The sequence below is a fragment of the Xenopus tropicalis genome, chromosome 2 (genome assembly GCF_000004195.4).
Source record: "Xenopus tropicalis strain Nigerian chromosome 2, UCB_Xtro_10.0, whole genome shotgun sequence".
NCBI lineage: Eukaryota > Metazoa > Chordata > Amphibia > Anura > Pipidae > Xenopus > Xenopus tropicalis.
The window spans coordinates 65,214,293-65,229,474 of NC_030678.2; the positions used below are offsets into that span (position 1 = coordinate 65,214,293).

General features: G+C 38.7%; 1 protein-coding gene across 2 annotated transcripts in view; it reads right to left on the bottom strand.

Annotated features, from left to right (window-relative positions):
• Window positions 1-1,726: 1,726 nt before the first annotated feature.
• mybph (myosin binding protein H) overlaps window positions 1,727-15,182 on the bottom strand; it is an 84,650-nt gene continuing 71,194 nt past the window's right edge. Inside the window, exons 9-10 of one of the 2 annotated variants that reach the window (XM_012963122.3) lie at window positions 5,046-5,074; window positions 1,727-2,357 (exon numbers count right to left, since the gene is read on the bottom strand). In XM_012963122.3, the coding sequence (XP_012818576.1) occupies window positions 5,064-5,074 (11 nt within the window). In that variant the 3' untranslated portion in view covers window positions 1,727-2,357; window positions 5,046-5,063. 2 annotated transcript variants of the gene reach the window in all.

Here is a 15,182-nt window from a genome sequence, read left to right on the forward strand (position 1 = left end):
CCTCACCTTGAGTATGCAGTGCAGTTTTGGGCTCCAGTCCTTAAAAAGGATATTAATGAGCTGGAGAGAGTGCAGAGACGTGCAACTAAACTGGTTAAGGGGATGGAAGATTTAAACTATGAGGTTAGACTGTCGAGGTTGGGGTTGTTTTCTCTGGAAAAAAGGCGCTTGCGAGGGGACATGATTACTCTGTACAAGTACATTAGAGGGGCTTATAGGTAGATAGGGGATGTTCTTTTTTTTCCCATAAAAACAATCAACGCACCAGAGGTCACCCCTTTAGATTAGAGGAATGGAGCTTCCATTTGAAGCAGCGTAGGTGGTTTTTCACGGTGAGGGCAGTGAGGTTGTGGAATGCCCTTCCTAGAGATGTGGTAATGGCAGATTCTGTTAATGCCTTTAAGAGGGGCCTGGATGAGTTCTTGAACAATCAGAATATCAAAGGCTATTGTGATACTAATATCTACAGTTAGTATTAGTGGTTGTATATATAGTTTATGTATGTGAGTGTATAGATTGGTAAGTATAGGTTGTGTGTGCTGGGTTTACTTGGATGGGTTGAACTTGATGGACTCTGGTCTTTTTTCAACCTTATGTAACTATGTAACTATCTTCACTTAATTATCCAGCATTCATTTAGGTCTGACATCATGACAAAAGACGTGCAAATTGCTAATGTGGCTCTGCTATTCAAAAAGGATCCCATTCTTACTGTGAAACTGTAGGCCTGTTAGTCTGACATTAGTGGTAAGAAAGCTTTTGGAAGGGGTAATAAGGGAGAGGATACTTGAATATATTGCAAATCACAATACTGCAAGTTTGTGCCAGCATGGTTTTCTGTGTAACAGATTTTGCCAGACTATTTTAATTGCCTTTTATGAGGACATGAGCAGGAACATTGACTATGGGATGGCACTGGATGTCATCTATTTGTAAAGCATTTGATACAGTACTGCACAGAAATATAGTAAACTGAGTAATATTGGCCTGGAACATACTATTTGTACTTGTATAGAGAACTGGCTGAAGAATAGATTAGAAAGAGTGGTGGTAAATGGAACATTTGCTAATTGAACCAGTGTTGTAAGTGGAGTACCACAGGGGTCTGTCCTTGGTTCTTTGCCTTTTTGCAGATAACAAGTTGTCTAATTCCAGGCATTGTCATTCCTTGGCTACTAAACTCAAAAAAAGTACTGTCTTGCATAAAAGAGGGCATTATTTCAATGGGTGAAAACATCATTTTAGGTCCCTAGAATGGGCCCACCTTGAGTATGCAGTACAGTTTTGGGTTTGAATGGCAGATTCTTCTTTTTTCAACCCAACTTAAGTATATAATTACAATCAATCTGCTGTTAATTTTTTACATATGGTATGGTCCTATCAACACAAGGTCTTTCTGGGTTGAAACTGCAGAATATAGCTCTCATACTTTAGAACTCACATTCCCATTGAATGCTATCACCTTTCTAATGATTCATGACACCACACCATCTAGGGCAAAACAAACTGAGATCGCCATTTTACTCATGTATGCTAAGAAAGCGATTGTCATAGAGTGGAAATATAACTCCCCTTACTGTCATGCATTGGATAATTTTGTAAAATAGTAATATCCCTTTGTAGAGGCTGATTTTATTTTAAAAGGCTGTATCAAGTAATTGTCAATAGATAAACACTTACCTTACTAAGGTAATATTTAGTGGCGAAGAAATAAAAACAAAATACATTTACAAGGGTAGTGTTTTATAATGATTTGTTTGTAAAATTTTGAAACAATAAATACAATTGTTAAGAAAACAACATGGTTATCGGGTCAAGGTGTCTGTCCTACACATCAATAAGTAATACAAATTTCACTTTCCTTGTCCTTTAAATAGTGTATCTTGTAATATGGGGCAAATCTTGTTTCAGTGCTTGAAATAAGAATAGAAGAATGGCTAATCCACAAAAGAGAAGTTCTTATCATGATATACACAAAATGTGCCCAAAAGAGAGATCATATCATCTTTCTGCATCAAACAAAAACCTTCTTTACATTCTTTATGCTTGGCTGAGTATCTGGGCTTTTATATTTGTACTGGTATAGAAGGGATTATAGAAAAAAATAAAGAAAAGATTAAAGAAGAAAATATATTAACTGGATATTTTCTTCGAACCGAGCATTCTCCTGTTTTTTGTTAAGAAAGGGCTTGGTAAACCGTAAAACTATCTAAAGATGTATACAATACACAAAATATGTGCTGAATAAATTCTTTATTATAAGTCATATGAAATACAATAAATACAGGACATCATTTGTGTTGAGTAAACTGTATGTTATTTTGTGCCTTCATTAATTTCATTCAGCAATCTTCTATCTAAAAGAAAATAGAAAATGGTTATTTACATGTATGGATTTTTTTAAAAAAAATCTGATATACTTCAGGGATAATGTTATCTATAATCTCACCTTTATCTAAATCTCTCCCTACCACCTCACCACTAAAATCAGCCTCATGGCTTATGATCATGTGGCACATTAAATATAATATTCTTATGCTGTCCTTCAGTGCCCTGCATTCTTCTGATCCTCTTTATACACAGCTCTCCCTATACACTTTCTTCCAGACTTTGCGCTCAGCTCAGGACAACCAAACAGTTCACCACAGCAGCTGAGTCATGCATACAAATTTTTTCACTGGTTCTCCCACCGCCCCCTCCGCTGCCTCTTGAATAACTATAATTGCTTGTCTTCCTATGCAGCATTACACTATTGATCTATACACTTACCCCACCCCCTTTTTGTTTCTGTTTCCATTTCTTAATAGGCTGTAAGTTCTTTGAGACAGTAACCTATCCACCTAAGCACTTAAGTACAGGTTAACTTATTTTGATTGTATAACTTATAATAACTATATCTCTGTTTGTTCTTACAACTTGAAAAGCACTGTGTACATTGGTGGTGTTATAAATAAATGCATAAATACATGTAAAAATACATCTTACTAATGACAAAGGCCTAAATGTTTAAAAACAAACTGACATGTAGACAGTAGGATTTTCACACCTTTTTCATGCTTTCCCACATCTGTATGAAACCATAATAGGTACCTTCAACATTTTATACATGCTTCCAGAAAGTCCCAAAAGTATGCACAAAATGTAAAATTGTATGAAATTCTTCCTATGCAGGGACAATACTGAGGTATGGTTTATGTTAGACATAACCAGTTTCACCATATAACACTATTTTAAAAAAAGTGGGAAATGTTTGTCACTATCCCTTAACTTCATAAGCCTAATGCAAATGTTATTGGGATTCAAACAGTTGACTGTTCTTTTGTGCGTTAGAGGGGACCCCCCGAGACAAAAAACAAAGCCACCAAGTGCCTGTAGATATTATTACTCTTTTGCAATTTTGTATGCACCATATCTATATGCCTATACTGTAGATATGGTGCATTTTTCTGTTACCTAATTACATACCTTAGGTGCAAAATGCATTCTTGCAAAATGATCTGCTTTAGTACAAAAAAGGTATTCATATTTTGTAAACAGTGTTTAAATATAAAAATTTGTAAAGGGTTGGAAAGACCAAAAAAGGAAATATAACAAATATAAATAAATCAATAAATATAATGCTTCCAGAGCATTAAGGTTTAAAAAGGGATTCTCTACCAAATTGATAAAAAAAATTAACTCCTCATGGCGAGTCTGATTCTGTACACTTTGCAGACCTAGAGGAGAGCTGGCTTTTGCTACATTGTTTCAAAAATCAGAAACAACAATAAGCACAGAAAGGGCTACACAAATACTATTTTCTATTGCAATTACATTAACAGAACACCTTTTAGGGGACCTGTCTACTTAAGAAATAGACAAACTAAGAAATAAGGTGTTTTAATTGTGTTAATCAATCAAAATAAATTTTACTTATGCTATATAAATTAGTTGTGGGGCCTGATGCCCATTCACAGGCTACATAATTATACACAGTTAGTAGTGAAAGGGAAAGTGATAAGAAATATGCCTGAGGAATAAAGGCGGGAAAGGCAATATATGATTGATGTCTAAGATTTGTAAATAAATTTATGGATGTTTTCATTTAAAAAAAAAAAAGTTTTGGGGGTTTAGTGGCTGAAAAGGACTTATTATTTTTTTTATTTTGGGGTAACAGGTTACCTTTAAAAACCATTTGGTATTGTATATTAAAAGGTTGTGTGGAATTTTATTTTCTGGCTGGAGTTCCCTTTTTAAAAATTTCAGCTTCTCTAAAAAATTGGGTCTTTGCACAAAGTATATAAACTTGGTAATTTGACTATCATTGGTAAATTTAAAAAAAACAAAAAACATTTTAAGTGCCATTTTTGCTATTAATTGAAACAAGAAATTTTGTTTGTCATCTAAATAAATTGATTCCACCCATTCATACACAACATCATATTATCTGAGTGTCTAATATGATATAGCTGGATCACTATACTATATATATGATATAGCTTAATCACTATCCAGAATTCTCTAAACCAGGGATTTCTGGTTAAGGGATCTTTCTGCAATTTGGACCACCATAAATTAAACCTACTAAGAAAACCGAAACATTAAATAATCCCAATAGTATCGTTTTCCTCTGATAAGGAAATAATATCTTAGTTGGGATCAAATTCAATGTACCGATTATCACAGAGAAAAAAGTTGGCATTATGCAATATATGATTTTTTTGTTTTAAATATTTTAGATCTTTCTGGATAATGAGTTTTCAAGATAAAAGATCCCATACCTGTATTACATTCAAACTGAAAATCCCCTAAAGGAGAACAAAATCCTGATTAAACACCTTGCCCCCCTCCAAAGGGCTGGCGGGCACCATCACTCACCACATCAGGTCCTTTTCTCTGTTTATACAGACCATAAGAGTGTGCAACTGAAGCCAGATCAGGAAATCACAGAGAAGAGGACCTGCTTCCTACTTCTACAGGCAGAGCTCTTTACTGGAAGCCATAACATCACAGACAAGCAAACTATTAGTAACACCATAAAAAAGGACACATTTACTCTGACTTACTTGTTATTTATGTCCTGTTTACTGTGGCACTGAAAAAGAAAATGCAAAAAAATTTAAACAAAAATAGAACATATTTATAGTTAAAATAAACTTTGAGGTTCTTACATGCTAAAAGCATGGTTTACTTTTTGTAATTTAATTTATAAATACAACATGAACACAGCAGCACCCACAATGTTGATTACTGAGCAATTCTAGACAAAGTGAACTTAAGTCATTCACATCTACAAGTGAAAAAGGTGAAAAACAAAAATAGATACTTTTGACCTAGCTTTAAACAAATATTTGGTATTATTACCTTGTTGAAATCTTGCTCATTTAAAGGAGAAAGAAAGGCAAAGTCACTTGGGGGTGCCAAAATATTAGGCACCCCCAAGTGACTTAAATCGCCTACTTTTTACCCCGGGCTGGTGCCCCTGTTCAGAGAGAACAGCACCAGCCCGGGGTAGCTGTGATCACTTCTTCCTTGCTGGTTCCGCACGCACGCATGCACAGTAGAGTGAAAAGCCGAACTTTAACATAAAAGTCGGCTTTTCACTTTACTGTGCACATCTACCCCACCCAAACCACACCATACCACTCCATGCTTTCAAAGTTGTTCACAGCAGCTTCTTCTTTTGTTGTTAGACCATTTTTTAATGTTAGCATGGGGCTGATTATAAATCCCATGTAATGTGACTTTGAATTAATTACTACTCAGCCTTTAAGCTCAGCATTTCTAATGACTGCACCATGGCACAATTTATTACACTGCATTTACTGAAACAGATCACTGTGGGATCTCCTTTGAGGTGGTAGTAGCAGTGGCGTAGCGTGGGCTTTCGTCGCCTGGGGCCGACCGGAAATTTGCCGCCCCTCTATTTCTGATGGTGGCAGGGCCGCCATCAGAAATCACGGGGCCCCTCCCATCAGTACAGGACACACAGACATAAAAAGTATTAGGGTCACCCTACCACAGTGCCCCCTAACACTATGCTGGCCAGGCACCCCTAACGCTATTCTGGCCACGGTCCCCCCATACAACTGCCCCATAGACAGTACCCCCATACACAGTGCCCCCAATTGCCCCATACACAGTGCCCCCCACACACATTGCCTCCAATTGCCCATAGAAAGTGCCCCAATTTCCCCATAGACAGTGCCTCCAATTGCCCCATACACAGTGTCCCCATAGACAGCCCCCCCTCCACACAGTGCCCCCAATTGCCCTTAGACAGTGCCCCCAATAGGAAGTGCCCCCATACACAGTGCCCCAATTTCCCCATACACAGTTCCCCCATAGACAGTACCCCCCAAAGACCTTGCCCCCCCACAGAAAGTACCCCCATACACAGTGCCCCAATTGCCCCATACACAGTTCCCCCAATAGAAAGTGCCCCCATAAACAGTGCCCCCAATTGCCCCATACAAAGTGCCCCCAATAGGAAGTGCCCCCATACACAGTGCCCCAATTGCCCCATACACAGTGTCCCCATAGACAATACCCCCCAAAGACCTTGCCCCCCAATAGAAAGTGCCCTCATACACAGAGCCCCAATTGCCCCATACACAGTGCCCCCAATAGGAAGTGCCCCCATACACAATACCCCACAAAGACCTGGCCCCCCCATGGAAAGTGCCCCAATTTCCCCATAGACAGTAGCCCCCACACAGTGCCCCCAATTTCCCCCATAGGACATACCCCCAACAGACCATCGGCGGCGGCTCCTTCTCTCTTACAGGCAACAGGCGCTTCTATAAGGTTGCGCCTCGTCGCTGACGTGTGACGTCATACGCACGGGCGCAACCTTATAAAAGCGCCTGTTGCCTGTAAGAGAGAAGGAGCCGCCGCCGATGGTCTGTTGGGGGTACGTTATATCATGGTGATTGCCGCCGCCCCTTCTGATACGCCGCCCGGGGCCATGGCCCCCTCGGCACCCCCCTCGCTACGCCACTGGGTAGTAGCTCTAGGTTTCCCTTGTGTTAATAGGCACACTGCGCAGTGCTGTTTACCCCAAAACAAGCAAGTGCAAGGAGCAGCTTTAGAATCAAGTACCTATAATGTACAGTGGATCAACCACAAGTGCAGTTGTGCCTAATAAATAAGCCTTAAAGTTTCACCATCACAAAATTCTGTATTAATGTGCTGAAGTTTTTTCTCCCCAGGAAACAAAAGGCACCAGCCTGGGTAAAAACAGTAGTGCATCAGACTAGGACAGACTTGATAGGGCTGATTAGTTGATGGTCTGGTGCATCTATGTACGGAAATACAAGCTCTTTAACTCAATCTTGTTCTCTTGCATCAATTTTGTGTGTGTATGTGTACAACCTAAAACTTGGCAAGCTTTTTATTTTTTTGCAAAAAAACAAGTGTCAAAAACAATTAAAGCAAGCAAACAGGATGAAGTTTGTTACTCTGGCTAAAACCTGGAGTAAAGATTTTTATTATGAGTGAAGAAAAGTGAAGAAATCCACTGGAAAAGAGTTATGCTGTTTGTGCAAGATAGTTATTGCAAGTCTTTCTTTTATAAACATATATATTAGCTTAGAAAAAGTATACATATAAAATATAAATATACTTTTTTTAATTAATCTTTAAATATTATTAAATATACTTATAAAATGTATACATTACTTTTGTTCATATGTTTTTTATATAAAACATAGAAAAGTGAACAGTTTGGTTTTTGCAGTATACATGTATTAAGCGAACATCAATTTGAAGAGAAATTGCATGCACTCCTTGGTCCACTACTTGTCTTTATTGTAGAGATCTTAAAACAAAGAAAGTCCTGACGTGTTTCTTATACAAAAGATAAGTAGTCAGGGCACAAATTTCAAATGAGCACAAACAGCTATTTAATATACAAAAGTGGAAATGACATCAAAATGCTAATTAATGCATATGCAAATTATTATCCCCTTATAGATGTTTTCATGATCTCCTAAAACATTAGTATTACAAATAAAATTGAGATACAGCAATTTCAAACTGGAATGCATCTATTGCTACTTTTTACACAAAATATATACAAAGATAATCAATAAATACAATGATGCAAAATATATACAATTAACATTACAATTAATGGGCACCTACTGCTGTGGAGCAGCACGATGTGTAACTTGTGGATATATACAAGTATCTCAGAGCGTGATCAGCAGCAGTACAGGAGGTGCTGTTAGGATCAGTTTGGCTACATTCCCTGACATTTTATGGATAATGTTAATTGTATATATTTTGCAACATTGTATTTATTGATTATATTTGTATATATATTTTGTTTAACCCTTTAAGTGCCAGCAGAATTTCACATCTCTGTTCCCCTCAGTGCCAGACGTTTTGTAAACATTCTGTGCTCTCTCAGTTGGGGGGTTTTTACTGGGAGAAGGGTTAAGTTTAGGTAGGCAAACTATATATTGATTTTTTCAGAAGAACCTGAGCTTTCCAAATCTGCCTGAGTTTTTGTGTATTTCCACTTCTGGAACATGATTTAGAGCTCGAAATACAAAAAAAAAAAGAAAAATTTATATTTTTCATAATATAGGGATTTATACCAGAAACATAATTTATTTTATGGACAAAAATTCAACTGATTTGGAAAGCTTTATGTCTCCCGAACGTGCCAATACCCGATATGTATAGCCTTATGGAGATTTCTCACTTCTATAGATCAAAAACTCCCAGCAATAAATTATTGAATTTTCAAAGCATTACAGCAGAATACAGCATACTTTATATTCCAAAGCCAAAAATCCTGGAACATTAGGTTTACCCCAGGAAACCATATATTTTTGAAAAGTACACATTCTGCTGAATCCGAAATGGGTAACCATGTCTTCCAACTCCAAAGTACCAAACAGCAAAGCTTTCCTGAATTTAGCAGTTTCTATAAAAAATTATGAAAATTCAAAAAAATCACCTCAAAGCTTCCACTTTCAAGCACCTTATCTCCCACATAGCATTAGGCACCAAGAAAACACATCCTAAATATCAAAGCCAAGGGTCCATCGAACAGTTTGATGCCCATTGTGCATAGGATCACCGATGTATCTGACATGTAGACACCCCAAAAGGAAGTTAGTGCATACAAATTGCCCCGGAGAACTCTTTAGCTACTGAAAATTTAACATGTTTACTGCATTTTCTGTGGGGTAAAAACACAAAAAAACACATTGACCCCCCCAAAACCATATATTTTCGGAAAGTACACATTCGGGTGAATTCAAAATGAGTATCCATGTCTTTCTACTCCAAACTACAGAGTCGCAATGATATCCCAAAATTAACGGTTTTGATGAAATACCTGAAAATCGCATCAAACCTTCCACTTTCAAGCACCTTATCGCCCACATAGCATTAGGTACCAAGAAAACACATCCTAAATATGAAAGCCAAGCATCCACTGAACAGTTTGATACCCACTGTGCATAGGATCACCAATATATCTGGCATTTAGAGAGCCCAAAAGGAAGTTAGTGCATACAAAGTGAATATGCTGCAATGTAAGCTACCGGCATGTGTATTATGTGCCATAAGACCCCCTAACAGTATGGAGACCCTAAAAACCATATATTTTCCGAAAGTACGCATTCTGACAAAACAAAAATGGGCAAATACATCTTTCTACTGCAAACTACCAAACTACAAAGCTATGCTAAACAGAACGGTTTTTATGACATTGCTGAAAATTGTCACAAAGCTTGCATTATACTTCATTATGTACCCCCACATGTTGTAATGTATCAACATAAAACATTCTAAATATGAATGCCAGGGGTCTACTGAACAGTTTGATGCCCTATATGCATAGATTTACCAAACTATGTGGTGTACAGTGGCACCCAAATAAAAATAGTGCATATGAATTTTCACATGTGACGCTCCAGCTTGTGCAATTTTTGCACCCAGTATGTGTATTATGTGCCACAAGACCCCCTAACAGTACAGAGACCCCAGAAAACCATACATTTTCCAAAAGTACACATTCTGACAAAACATAAATGGGTAAATACATCTTTCTACTGCAAACTACCAAACTACAAAGCTATGCTAAACAGTATGGTTTTTATGACATTTCTGAAAATTGTCACAAAGCTTGCATTTTACTTCATTATGTACCCCCACATTTTGTAACGTATCAACATAAAACACCCTAAATATGAACGCCAGGGGTCTACGCATAGCTTTATCAAACTGTGTGGCATACAGGGGCACCAAAATAAAAATAAAGCATATGAATTTTTACATATGAAGCTTCGCCTCCTGCAGTTTTTGCACTCGGTATATGTATTATGTGCCAAAAGACCCCCTAGCAGTACGGAGACCCTAGAAAACCATACATTTTCTGAAAGTACATATTCTTACAAAACAAAAATGGGTAAATACATCTTTCTACTCCAAACTACCAAACTACAAAGCTATGCTAACCATAACAATTTTTATGACATTTCTGAAAATTGTCACAAAGCTTGCATTTTGCTCCATTATGTACCCCCACATTTCATAACGTACCAACATAAAACACTCTAAATCTGTGAGTGTGTGACATGATAACTATGTATAAATATATAAGGGGATCATATAATAACCTTTCTAATGTTTTATTTACCAGTAGGTCCTTCCAACGGACACGAGGGCACCCACTCCGTTTAGAAGAAGGGAGGTTCCATGTAAATATTCAGAAAGGATTTTTTACTGTGAGAGCTGTGAAGTTGTGGAATTCCCTCCCTGAATCAGTCGTGCTGGCTGATAGATTATATAACTGTAAGAAGGGGCTGAATGGATTCTTAGAAAGTGAGGGAATACAGGATTATGGGAGATAGCTCTTAGTACAAGTTGATCCAGGGACTGGTTCGATTGCCATCTTGGAGTCAGGAAGGAATTTTTTCCCCTCTGCGGCAAATTAGAGAGGCTTCAGATGGGGTTTTTTGCCTTCCTCTGGATCAACTAGTAGTTAGGCAGGTTATATATAGGCATTATGGTTGAACGTGATGGACGTATGTCTTTTTTCAACCCAACTTACTATGTTTCTATGTTACTATGTGTGTGTATACTAGGCAAAATGTGTTTTCTGTGCATTTGTGTGTGTACAAGTAAGTGTGAGTGCTTTAAGTGCTGTGAATGTGTGAAACCCCCCGACCCTCCCCCAAAATGTATGTGTTTCTGTGTGTGTAAGTATACGTGTGTATTAGTGTATTATGTGTGTGTATGTGTGATTTTTAACACTTGGGACAAGCAGTCACACAGATCATCTGGAGGTTGGAGGAAGGACCCAGGAGCCATGCTGCTGCTTCTTACTTCGATCTGTGAGTGTGCAGAGTAAGGGGGAGGGAGGGGTAGGGACTGGAGAGCAGGAAATGATAGGCAATTACAGACAGCGTGCCCGACTTTTCCTATGTGGCCCCTGGACAATCGCGTCCCAGGGGCCACTCGTTCCCCGCCTCTGCTCGTTGTCTAAGGGCTGGGGAATGAGCGGGGAGCGAAGGAGCGGCTTTAAAAGCCGCTCCTCCGCTCCCAAACCCGGAAGTGCAGCAGGACGTAGAATCTACGTCCTGTGGCACTTAGGCACTTTTATACATAGGATGTAGATTCTATGTCCTGTGGCACTTAAAGGGTTAAAAAGTAGCAATAGATGCATTCCAGTTTTAGGAGATCATGAAAACATCTATAAGGGGTTAATAATTTGCATATGCATTAATTAGAATTTTGATGTCATTTCCGCTTTTGTATTTTAAATAGCTGTTTGTGTTTGTGCGTTTGAACTTTGTGCCTATGACTATGTATCTTTGTATACGAAACGCGTCAGGACTTTCTTTGTTTTAAGATCTCTACAATAAAGACAAGTTTTAGTGAACCAAGGAGTGCAAATTGATGTTCGTTTAATACCTCAGGCTACGGGTTCAGGGCGCTGCACCTGGACCACCACTTGTCTTTGGTTAGTGTATTTCCCAATAACATTGCCAGGACTGTTTTAAAAGTCGTGTGTTGGAGGTGGAGGGTTCCGGGGTTTATACACCCGGACCAAATAATTTACGGGATGAGCTTATTATCACTTCATTTGTATTTAAAGAGCCTGGGGATTATATACACCAGTGCTCATATTAATTCCCCCTCCTGTTATCGCATAACTGAGCCACTTAGTATTATTTTTAGGATACATTGATTAAGGGCTGAAACAGATAGTATGGTTAGTCAGTAATAGGTGCAGTAGAAAAGGATGAATAGACTCAGCAAAAGCTGATGTACCATTATAGAGAGGCATATCTTGCTGACCATAGCTGGATCTTACTATGACTGTATATGGCTTGTTTGATGCACAGAACTGTCCACGGTAAGATGTAACAGGATCTGCTCTGCCGGGGTACAAAGTTAGTCCCATAAATGATGGCAGTGTCAAGGTGTTGAGAGATGTCAAGGAAAGTTGAGAGGATGCCAGCCAGGTCAAGCAGGATGAATAGCCAGAGACCATAAGTGCAAGGGCACATGAAGCATATGTCCCGCTTCTTTCCCTCTGCATTTTAGAGGCAGGTGGAGAGAAGCCGATCTGCTCCTATACGCTTCTGGGTTTAGCTGCACTGACAGGCACAGCTTCTGCCTGAGTGCAGCTACAGTGAATGGAGCAGAGATCAGTTGGAAAAAATTAATTCTTTTGTGCTTTTCGGGCCAATCTCAACTCTGCATAGCTGCACTCAGGACGAAGCTGTCATAGCAGCTAAACCCAGAAGCATAAAGTTCAATACATCCGCTCCTCTCCACCTGCCTACAAAATGCAGATGGAGAGAAGGGGGTCCTACAATTCCTATGCCCTTTCTGTAAGTAAAAATGCAGTCCCATGAACCAGTCAATGTTATGTTTATGTAAGATGTTAAAAGTTATTTTTATCTTGCTTAACTTTAAGCAAGAAGTCATCTTTTTCACTTTACTGAACATGCACCAGCCCGGAACCACTGACGAATGAAGAAGCAGAAGAAGCTGAGCACTCTGTGATGCTCCTGCAGAAATACACCAGACGTGTTCAGCACCAGAATGCCCAGGGCATTAGGTGAGCAAATATAACTAGAGTGAATATAACTAGATTGGGTGTTCCCAGTGATTTTACCTTTCCTTCCCCTTTAAAAGAACAGAGGATCACCGATGTATCTGACATGTGGACACCCCAAAAGGAAGTTAGTGCATACAAATTGCCCCGGAGATCTCTTTAGCTACTGAAAATTCAACATGTTTACTGCATTTTCTGTGGGGTAAAAACACAAAAAGACACATTGACCCCCAAAACCATATATTTTCGGAAAGTACACATTCGGGTGAATTCAAAATGAGTATCCATGTCTTTCTACTCCAAACTACAAAGTCGCAATGCTATCCCAAAATTAATGGTTTTGATAAAATACCTGAAAATCGCATCAAACCTTCCACTTTCAAGCACCTTATCACCCACATAGCATTAGGTACCAAGAAAACACATCCTAAATATGAAAGCCAAGCGTCCACTGAACAGTTTGATACCCTCTGTGCATAGGATCACCAATATATCTGGCATTTAGAGAGCCCAAAAGGAAGTTAGTGCATACAAAGTGAATATGCTGCAATGTAAGCTACCGGCATGTGTATTATGTGCCATAAGACCCTCTAACTACTAGTATGGAGACCCTAGAAAACCATATATTTTCCGAAAGTACACATTCTGACAAAACAAAAATGGGTAAATACATCTTTCTATTGCAAACTATCAAACTACAAAAGCTATGCTAAACAGAACGGTTTTTATGACATTTCTGAAAATTGTCACAAAGCTTGCATTTTACTTCATTATTTCTGATTTTACTTTTTCATTGATTTCAGTCTTGAGTTTTACCTAGCCTAAGCTGCCATTTTTCTGGCAGGGCACAGTAATTCCTTTAAAAAATTGACAAATGAGAAATTGCTTTGATGCCACTAGGAGAAACATCAAAAGGGTTGGTGAGCAACATGTTGCTCATGAGCCACTGGTTGGGGACCACTGATTTGGGTAAAGGCAGATAAATAAATAAAAACAAGTGATGCATCTCTGAATTGGCTCAGAGGGGGTAATAATTCATTCCTGACTCTAAGATGGCAATTGAACCATGCCCTGGATTAACTTTGCACTAATAACCATGCTAAAAAAAGCTATTCAACCTGTGTTTGAAGCTCATATATCTGCCAGTACAGTAACTTTGGGGAGAGAATTCCACAATTCACTCTGTAAAAAAACATTTCTGAATATTAACATAAAACCTCATTCTTCTAAAATGAATGAATGCCCTTGTGTCTGCTGCAAGGACCTACTGGTAAATTATTAGAAAGTTTATTATATGGTCCCCTTACATTAAGCACCTCTTCTCCAGTGCAAACAACCCTAACTTGGCCAATCTATTTTCCATAATGGAAATTTTCCATATCCTTTACCAGCTTAGTTGCACTTCTTTGGACCCTCTCTAATTTAAAGGGGAACTATTATAAATGGGAATCTGATTAACTTGGCTTAGTTCGGACAGGCAGATTGTGTTCTGAGCAGAGAGGAGTAGGAGTGGTCAAAACATTCTTGACTAAAGGTCCCCATATACGGGCCGATTCTCCCTTAGACCGGCAGCTAATCGGCCAGTGTATGGGGACTACCGACGGGCCTGCCTGACCAATATCTGGCCTGAAATCGGCCAGATCTCAATCGGGCAGGTTAGAAAATCTAGTCGTATCTGGCTCGTTAGCCTACACACTCCCCGATATCGCCCAACCGTAGGTGGGGATATCGGGTGAAGATCCGCTCGATTGGCGATCTTGCCAAGCGAGCAAATCTTAACGTGTATGGGCAGCTTTACATCTAGAGATCAACCCCCCTTCTGCACATCTTTCCTATCTGATAAAAATACCTGGAAAAGAAGGTATAAAAATTCAACTCGATTCACCTTACATTGGTTGACACTTCCTGTCTCACTCACCTGAGTCACTAATAAACACATTGAACTTTATTTCTTGGTTATTTGTGAGAAAAACATGAAAGAAGACAGATATTGCTATATCTGAAAAAAAAAAAAAAAGCAATATCTGTCTTCTTTCATGTTTTTCTCACAAATAACCAAGAAATAAAGTTCAATGTGTTTATTAGTGACTCAGGTGAGTGAGACAGGAAGTGTCAA